The sequence below is a fragment of the Poecilia latipinna genome, unplaced genomic scaffold, assembly GCF_001443285.1.
Source record: "Poecilia latipinna isolate Pla-1442-1.1 unplaced genomic scaffold, P_latipinna-1.0 Scaffold1186, whole genome shotgun sequence".
NCBI classification, from domain to species: domain Eukaryota; kingdom Metazoa; phylum Chordata; class Actinopteri; order Cyprinodontiformes; family Poeciliidae; genus Poecilia; species Poecilia latipinna.
The window spans coordinates 56,798-66,710 of record NW_015113802.1 but is presented as its reverse complement, the minus strand read 5'-3'; the positions used below and the strand labels follow the sequence as shown (position 1 = coordinate 66,710).

The following is a 9,913-nucleotide window of genomic DNA, read 5'->3' as shown; positions in this document are numbered from 1 at the left end:
ACGGAGTTGACAAAAAGCCAAACTACCTCAATTTATATGATGTTATTCTGAAGGAGGCCGTATTGTAGCTCATCAGATCCATTAAATCTTTACATTATACCAAAATTAAGCTTTTATTTCACAAAATGTCATCAAAGTTTTGTAAATTGTCAGTTATGGAGTTGACAAGCAACTTAGGAATAAAACAGAAGAAAAAAACTAAAGAATAACTTAAGCTAACCAGAGCTAACTAGCCCTCTTAGCAAAGGAAGAGAAAGGAAGAGGTCATGGGGGCCTGAGAAGTTCTGGTGCCCCCCAATAATGCCTGATTTTTTTTACATTCTTTTCATTTCTGATGGTGTTGACAAAAACTAGGGACAAATTTCAATGGAGTTGGAAAATATCTAAAAATTATTTTAAATTCAATTCATTGATACTTTTATAATTATTTATATTACTACTTGTCACAATATATAATTTTAGTATTTCTTTAATTGTTTTAAACTATTGTAATGTGTTGAGTTCTGCTCCTGGACAAGGAATTTTACAGGCATCATCCACTGACTACAATGTTTAAAATAAAAAAAAATATTCAGGAAAATATACATTGTTGTGCTCACATGACCCAGGTTAGTTTAGTCAGATATTTGAAAAAATGTTGTATATTTTGTGTATATTTTATTCAAATTTTGTGCTTTATCCATAGGACCAGTTTTGTCCCTATTCTCAAGAATCACTGGACTAATTGTACATGCCAGAGATTCCAGGTCCAAGTATGCGCTTTAAGAAAGGCTGGTTTATGTGGCAATACTTTGTATGCTGCCTGGACCACGATGATATTATAAAGAAACTGAAATAACTTTTAAGGCAAAGGTGGAGCGATGCACTCGTACTGTCTTTTCTGGTCAACAGGAGAACAGCACCATTTATTATAGGCATGACTGAATAAAGTCATTTTACAGAGACTTCACATCGATCTAGGCAAGATAACTTCATGGATGTTTCAAGTAAATGTATTTTTAAAGATTAGATGCTGTTGATGGTTACCAGACCAAGAAACCTATCAAAGTAATCTACCTCGTCATTGAGCAACATCTTTTTCATGTTTATGTAAATGTGTTTATCTTCACCTTCATAAAATCAACACTGTTGTCCAGTACAGCTTCTCTTCTGAAAACTAACAGGAAGTTTTCTTCTTCAGGCAAAATCATGTTGGCCAGCTAGAAAACAAGACAGCAAGCAGAGATCTCGGTGAAAAGATGCACATAGTGTTGGCTTTTACAAGTCTGTACAAGTTAAATTTTATCTTTTAATCTTGGTAAGATATAGGTAGTCTTACTTAAAACCATTTCCTGCTAAAAAAAATGCCTCGACAAAAACTCTGCAGTCACATTGAGACATCTTTCTATAACTGGTGCACCCCACAGAAGAAATAAATTCTCATGTATTCAATTTTCTTTCCTTTATTTAACCAGGAAAAACAAGAGGGAAGAAATCTGCAACAACCTGGTTGCACAAAATGAAAACACATGCACAAGTTTAAAACATAATACAAAACAATTTAAAAGCTATGACACTGACTGATGGACTCATGTTGCATGTTTTTTAAGAACCGCTCAACAAACTTCCCAGGAAATAAGATCAGACATCTTTAGTTTAGGCTGGAGCTGATTCCATGATATATAGTGAATGCTTTATTCCGTTTTTCTGTTCGAACACGTAGAACATGCAAAAGAAAAATGTTGGCACATAAAGAACGGGCAGGAACAGATCGTTGTTTAAGATAATTTAAGTAGGCGGGAGCCGAGCAGAGTTTCATGAATCAGTGGCATCAAGTGATTGTATCTCCGTAAGCTTAAAGGAAGCCATTCAGCTTTTGATGTGTAAGATGTCTGCTACCTGTTACAAACCTTAAAGCACAGTGGGAGACAGTATTCAAAGTATTGAAGACATCTGGTAATTCAGAAGGGGGAATAGCTAAACATATCTTTAAAAGAGATAAACTGCGACTTGATTTTCTAAGCAGGACGCCATAAAGGAAAGATTTACAAACCCTCCGCTGAACGACCTCTGCACCAGCTGACCTGGATCTGCTCCAGTTGTTATTGAGCCAGCTCTACATTAGTGGATTAAACTCTCCGATGAGAACGGTAATAAAGGATTCACCCCATCAGAAGACAAAGATGAAGCCATGACAAGGGCAACTCACCAACAGTGCTGTTTTCTGCAGAGGCATCCCTATAAGGCCTTTTCTACACATTAGATGTATTAACTACTTAAGCTCATTTTCTAAACAGATGACAGCTAAAGGCACAAAAGGTCTTCACCAAAAAAAGTTAATAATCGGATGATTTTCCAATTTGTGTTTTTGTAAATGATGACCAAGTCAGCACAGCTCTAAAATAAAACCAGAAAGTGGTTTCCACTGGCTTTGCTGGTAAAAATGCCTCCACATGGCAGCTTTACATCACCACTGTGATGTGTTCAACAGGAGAATTGTTCACAATGTAGTCACATTTACTAAGTTTGACAAGAGTGGTCATCGTTAAACTTTTCTATACTCGATATGCTAGCTTTCACACTTCAATAACGGGGCAATAGCAGCTAAATGTAGTTCATTTCTCTTTCTGCTGATATACGTGAACAGACACTGGAAGCATGCCAGCACTTTGTGCAACTATGACAGGATCTTGTGGCTTGCAGATAAAATTGTTGACTTCCTCTTTGACTTCTATGCATCTGTAAAGACGTCTTATTAAACAAGCCTTCAAGACTGCTGAACCTTTGGTACGCGCAGAATATCAAGTAGAAAAGTGACAACACTGGAGTTCACTTGTGGAAACAATTTCACTTAAAGATGCATTTCAGCACAATATGGTTTGTAAGAAAATACTGTTACAGTACATTGTGTAAGATAGAATGGTTGTAAATTTTGCTTACCAGTAGTCTAAACATCCTGTTTACACCAGCAGCTTTTCTTGTTTTCCAGAAAGCATTAGTAATCTGAATTTTGAAGGTATTAATGTAAAAGTTTTGGTTGCCTTTAAGGATTATTGGTACAATCTGAGGTTATTAGAATTTGTAATGTGCGGTTATTAAAATGGAAAAAAAAAAAAACTTTATGCTGCACACAAATTATTTAGCTTTAGCTTTAAAGTTTATTGTGTTTTGTTAGGTTGAGTTTTGTTTGCAATTTAATAGTCACGGCCCAGGATGTTTCCAAAGGGTGCCAGTCATTTTGTGCCCCACTTTAATATAAAATCAACCACCATGGTTAAAAAAAAAATCATTGCATGTGAGATTTTGTTTCAAACAAATCAATTGTGCTTTCACAAAGAGTGATTTAAAGTAACATTCTACATTATGCTCAAATCTAATGCAGAAAAAAAAGTGAGTATACAAATTCAGTAACTGTCTACAAGCAGCGTTTCAATTTGAAAGTATTTTTGGGTCAGCTATGTAAACAATTCACAAAAATGTTTAGTCCTAACATCTAGTGTAAAGGCTTTTATTACATCCTAATTCCATTGACTGTGCTTCTGGTTAATGGTTGAGCCAAACTGACTCAAAATAGGAAACCTTGGCCCAAAAATGTCTACAGTCCTGTGAGGTGAATAGGTAAGAGGTCATCACAGCTGGTATGACTTTCTCCAAAATGGACAAGAATTGATGCATGGTCAGAACAAAATAGTTGATTCTGTGGCAAACTGCTTCTTTCATATCGGTTTTCTCATAAAGACCAGAACTGCAAAAGCACAAAACAATAAGACCTCCGAGTTTCAGTTCTAGACTAGTTCTAGTCGGTTCACTAGAACCAACTAGAACCGACTGACCCAAACACAGGTTGGGTCAGAACCTGTGTTTGGGTTCTGACCCAAACACAGATCAGAACCACAATGAATTGAAGGTGAAATATAAAAGCTTTACTACATATCCTGTTAAACTAAATCCTACATGAAATTTGAGCATTCATATGCTCACATTTTAAAAGCACCCAGAAATAATTACTAAGAAAAACATGGTGACACACAGATATAAATAACAACTAGTTTATTTGCAGAAAGCAGAAGGATGTTGGTTGCACTGCTGAGGGAACGAAGAGGGAGTATCCTGCCTCCACGCTTAATAAGCTTGTTAAACCAAAAAATTATAGCTTCAGCATTATGGGATAAAATGAAATAAATCTAACCAATCAATACATATACATAAAACTTCTAATGTAAATGAATTTAAAGTTACAATCATATATAACTACCGAGCTCCTCTAAGTAAGATCAGTGCAGATAGATTTGAAATAGAGAGATTGTAGCCTGTTAAACATCTGAAACTGCTACAACAGCACTTGCTGGAACTGATTCTTGGCAGGAGCTGTGAGTTATGGATTCACAATCTGTTTTTTTCTTTTTTTTAATAAAGAAAAAACATCAGATAGGCAGGGGTATACCATGTTGAGCTCACCGTCCATGCTTCAACCACAATAAATCACTGCATGTAACAAGCCACTAATAGAAAATGCATATTGATTTCTTCCTTCAGTATTAGAGGAAGCCAAGGCCTTTGGTTCTGTGGGTGTAATTCATCAAAGGAGTGATCCCAATGAATAGTTTCTGTCCTCTGGTATAAGTCGCACACTTAATTACTTTGGAGAGGATTATGTTGTCTTAGACCAGAGGTTCCCAAACTGTGGGGCGCGCCCCCTAGGGGGGGGCGCCGTGTCATTGCAGGGGGGCGCGGGAAGCCGTCTGGATGAAAAAAAAACAAAAAAACATGAACACTGTATGCGCTGGGTTTTTACCTTAGAATGGTCAACTCTCTGTTATTCATATGTCAATTTGATACAGTAGAGGCTTCCACACTTCCCATATTTGTGTCTTTTATCAGCAGTTAAAACTGTTTAATCCCTTGTTAACATGTTGTAACCTGTTTTTCCGAGCCGCCTTTAACATGAGCGCTACGACGCTCGCGCTGGGTTTCCACCTGTGAAGGAGACCTGCTGCTGCTGGGCGGAGCTACGTAGGTTTGTGTTAGAATCACGGCAGCAAACCAGCAAAATGCAAATAACTTTTCACAGTTTTTCCCTCCAAACTAACCGACTGAGTTGAGTAAAGCTGTTGGATTCAGGTAATGTTAGCTCAAAGATGACTAGCTAATATCAATACAGAACCTTAAGCTTAACAAGTACCTTGTAGGCTGCTGATGTTGGTGTCTATTTTCAGCTACGTACATTCATTTTGCCCCCCAAAAAGTCGATGCCCTTTCACACACACCCCCGTCACTTCAACCAGACAGCCATTTGTACGCAGAAAATGTTTGGAAACCACTGGGGGGGGCACAGAAGTAAAAGTTTGGGAACCACTGTCTTAGACTATGAGATATCCTGATTAGCCAGACTGCAGCCTGGGATCAATGTGAAAATAATAAAGGCGACTTAAACCAGTAAGAATCAGTAAATTACTAGAGAAAACTGAAATAAGCAGCATTCAACTATTAAATGTGTATTTTATGAGTGAGGAACAATTGAGTTCTTTTCACCTTGGAGCTTTTGAGAACACAAGATGGTTTGGACAGCAGTTCTTATGTTGCACAATGTTGGTGTTAATTTTAAATGGTTTTAAGAGAAAGGTGGTTGATTGAAAAGGAATGAGGCTGAAGACAGATGATGCTGCTGTAGTGTAAAGAGGAAGTAGGCTCAAAGCAAGCAGCTTTTAAATGTGTCATGTCTGACGAAAACAAATGTGACAAATGTTGTGTTGAGAGGAAGCTGAAGTTACAGAAAAGAGGGCCAAAGGATAATAGTAATTACATTTTAGAGTAACTAAAAACACTTTTAAAATGTTCGCATAATACATATATTAGTGCTGTTTTCCAGCTTGTCCAGATCACAACCAGTCTCACAGAGTTTCTGCTTACGTGGCCTTGTTGAGACAACCTTTTTATTGTCAGGCCTGAAGCCAGATGCCACACTGAACAGCCTTCATAACATACTTGGAATAAGATATGTGCAATTAGAAATGATTCAGCTGCAATTCTTACAGGAGCTGAGAAAATCATTGTAAAACAGTTATTAAACTTTTGATGATTTGAAAAGATAAGGTCAGAAATATGCAGTGTAATCAGATAAGCTGATTAACACTGATCATCTTATCTCACCTGGTCAGGATAAAAAAATAAAAAAAAACACAACAATAAGCACGAGAACATCAGTCTGGATCACAGAGCAACAGGAGAATATGGCCTGGCCCAATGAATGAGGAACAAGTGGCAGCAGGATGGATTATGAGAAGACAAGCTGATAGAGAGCTAGTCTATATCAGCTTGTACGACATCTTGGACAATGTAATGCTGGCCGTCATTCGTCTTTTATCATCTAATTATAATCGGTCCTACTTCAAACAAACCTGTGCCCAAACCCTCCATGCTGCCATTCATTTTTGTTTAACTGAAGCAGCATTCTGTTAGAAATATCTTTAAATTGGTTTATGACTAATATAAATGAGGCATGAGCAATCGTACCTCTTGAATCTGTAGTTTACCATCAGCAGTCACATCATAGGCGGACATGAACCTCTGCTTCAGTCTCTGAACTCTCTCCTCGGTGGCTTTCTCCTGTGAAAAAAAAACAGCAAAATCAAAATGAATCGCTGATTTTTCAGTTTTGTTTATAGATAAATTAATCAGGGTGAATAAAGTCTGATTTTGAAGGAAATACAACACAAAAAATTTAAATGTAAAGAATATAAAGAACCAGACTACATAACCCCCCCCCCAAAAAAAAAACAAGTCTACCTCTCCAGCTTAGTCACATTTGTTTTTGGTATCGTCTCCATGGATACACCTTTAATCTAAGACTTTCTCTTCCCTCAAGGTCTGTTTTTTGAACTCAAGCAAACTAACAGGGTTTATGGCACTTGACCTTAACCATGTCGTCCAACGACAGAAGTTGTTTGACATATCCAATAAAGCAGAAACCCTTCATTGACTATTTGGCTCTCTGCAAATCAAATGTCCCAAATTGACTGCATACTTTGTGAGATGTAGAAATCAGTCAGTAGCATTTTTAAAGGATGTCACTGTGAGGGTTATCTGCAAACAATAGACCTACTCTTTTGTGAAGCGCTGCAGATAAAGAGGTAAGACTGACAGCAGCACTTCAGCTCCCATGTGACCCTCTGGTCTCAGGTGTTATATATATATATATATATATATATATATATATATATATATATATCCAACTAATCAAGCAGCAGTTGAGTCCTGACAACTCCAGACCTGCAGGGGTCACCACTCCCTGTCTATACTGTTTGAGACAAAAGTAAATAGCAGCAAATTACTAACGCTGGGAGATGATGGGGTAGAATACTATTATGTGTAAAATGGATTGGGCATATGAAAAAACAGTTTGAGACTGAGATCCATTTGTTTTTGTTTGTTTATTTGTTTGTTTTTTTGTATGTCTGTCTGAGTTTTTCCAAATATTCTATAAAACTAATATCAATTTAGATTCCAGTCACATCTGAAGGCAATTATACTTTCAGGTTCTGAAATTATTCTACTTAGCAACCAACTTTCTAAATTGTACACTCTAATTTTCAGTCACCTTCCTGTAGCTATGGAAACCTGTTGATCCATGGCGCTTAAACCTTGAATGATCGCTTTGTGCGGGGCAGAGGAGACGCAGTCTGCAGACCATAAGGGGCCACAGTTATCACGAATCGAGATCAAGAGACACACACTATAACAGTCACTCAGATAATGACACTGAAAACAAAGACAAGCATAACATCTGGCTGCTGACAGGTCTCAGATAAATACAACAACATATATGACAAAAAAAAAAAATTACACATCATGTGATTTACTACTTCCCCAAACCACCTGCAACATTATGAAGACATTTTGTTTAAACTGAATGATTTTAACATAATTTAGATGCCCTGATACAAATTTCCTGTCATGCCACGGCAACATGACAAATTACTTTATATTTTAGCCTTGGTTCGAAAGAAAATATAAATAATTCACAGTCATGATGTGTTCAGCTTAAAAGGATACAAACTGTAACCTAATACAGTATTTTACTGTTTGTTTTTTTCTGTTTTTGCATCCAAACTGACTCCATTTCAAATTTCAAAACACATTAACTTGTCAAATCAGAACGTTTCAATTAAGAGGCTTTTTTTTTTTTTTTAAATCATAAATCACTGAAACTGACTTGTTCATATGGTATACAGTTTGCTGAGTTATTTAATGTCTCTTCATACCTGACATGTTTTTTCTTCGTCAGAGGTGTCACAGCTGTTCCCTTTTTCTGTTCATACATCCTTTTGGTTATACAAAAATATGTGTGTGTAATTTAACCTGACAAAATGTTAACTCCACATCAGATCAAATTTCAAAATTACTGATACAGCAGTATAGTACAATGAACAGAAACTGATTATATTGGAGTAAAAAAAAAAAAGAAAGATAGAAAGCTGACAAACCACAGTAACAAATGGCAACAAGATGATGCACAACAGTAAATGGCAGCCAGAGCAGATGGGACGGATGTGCAGTGTCTTTGTAGCTTGACAGAAATCCATTGAACATCATCCGTCCTGAGGGCATTAGTGGCGGAGAGCAAACATCAGAAAAGAAGAGAGTAATATAAGTGTGGCAATCTGTTTGTTTTAGTGAAACCCAATTAGTATCCAAGGGAGTCTGCTCAGAACGCTGAAGAACAACAGGCAGTGGATGTATGCTTATTAGAGTTTCCATTAAAACTGGGCCGGGAAAGGGCTCGGCCATTACTCAGCTTAACCACATTTAACTTTGCTCTGCAAACATGATGTGCCATTAGTGAACGTGGTCAACAGGCTCTTTTTCCTCCATCTCTGTTTGGAACTGTATCGACTTAGATTGTTCTTTGATAGTTTTCGGGTGTTTTTAAATGTACTGTCCAGCATCACTACCGAGACCTCGCCCATTCAGACGGCTGCAAACATCTCTGGCTACTCAGACAGCAGAGGTCTATAATTTTTGCTCACTTCAAGTTTTTTTTTTCTTTTTTTTTTCCCCAGTAAATGATGCTAAGCCTAAATTTTCTCACATGTGCTCCATAAAGATATGAACCCTATTAACCTTTCAAATATGGACAATTTCATAGACAATTAACAGCACCACACTGCTGCTGCTTTTAGGTTGTACAATTAGAAACATGTGCAGATGATGCCACAATCTGTTGCCTACTGTCTGTGAAAGTGTATTTATAAATTAGTGGCATATTTCTACAGATAAAACATTCACTCACCTGGGGCCCCAGTCTTTTCATCATGTGCCGGAAAAAGTCATCCAGCTCTTTACCCTCAATGTAGCCATTATCTACAAACACAAGAACAAAAATCAAACAGTTGGGATGTATAGCAGGTTTTTTTCTTTGTGTATAAAAAGTAGATTCATAAACAATTTTCCAATAATAACCCATAAAAAAAAATCTACTTATTCTCTTACTTGTTCAGTGCACACCTATTTATAGCATCACAGTTGATTCTGCATCCATGATATAAGCAAACCATCTAAGGTCTAATAATGCAAGCCCAGCAAAATTGTCAAATCTGAAAATGCTTTATATTAAACAACAATGTCTATTAATAGGCAAAGAATAGCAAGATGACATGAAATGTCCTTACCGTCTGCATCAAAGTGTTGCCAGATTTCCAAGAAACCTGCTGCATCCAGGTTGTCAAAAGAGATCTCCATCTTTCCAAAGAAAAGGAAGCTTGAAACTTCTATACGTAAAAACAAGGACGTCTGCAGAGATGAACTGTGCTGCACTCCTCAGCCGTCTGCTTGCTTGACATATGCTCTCTCAACTAAAAAAAAAAAAAAAAAAAAAAAAAAAAAAACACCCTTTTTTTTGATGTCCCCCAAGTCGTCTGTTTTTGGGGGTTTTTAT

General features: G+C 37.0%; 1 protein-coding gene across 1 annotated transcript in view; it reads right to left on the bottom strand.

Annotated features, from left to right (window-relative positions):
- LOC106960462 (secretagogin-like) overlaps positions 1–9,836 on the bottom strand; it is an 18,372-nt gene extending 8,536 nt beyond the window's left edge. The window contains exons 1-4 of the mRNA XM_015053578.1: positions 9,648–9,836; positions 9,269–9,339; positions 6,493–6,585; positions 1,110–1,199 (exon numbers count right to left, since the gene is read on the bottom strand). Of these exons, the coding sequence (XP_014909064.1) occupies positions 1,110–1,199; positions 6,493–6,585; positions 9,269–9,339; positions 9,648–9,717 (324 nt within the window). The 5' untranslated portion in view covers positions 9,718–9,836. The remainder of the gene's footprint in view (positions 1–1,109; positions 1,200–6,492; positions 6,586–9,268; positions 9,340–9,647) is intronic.
- Between the last annotated feature and the right edge of the window lie 77 nt (positions 9,837–9,913).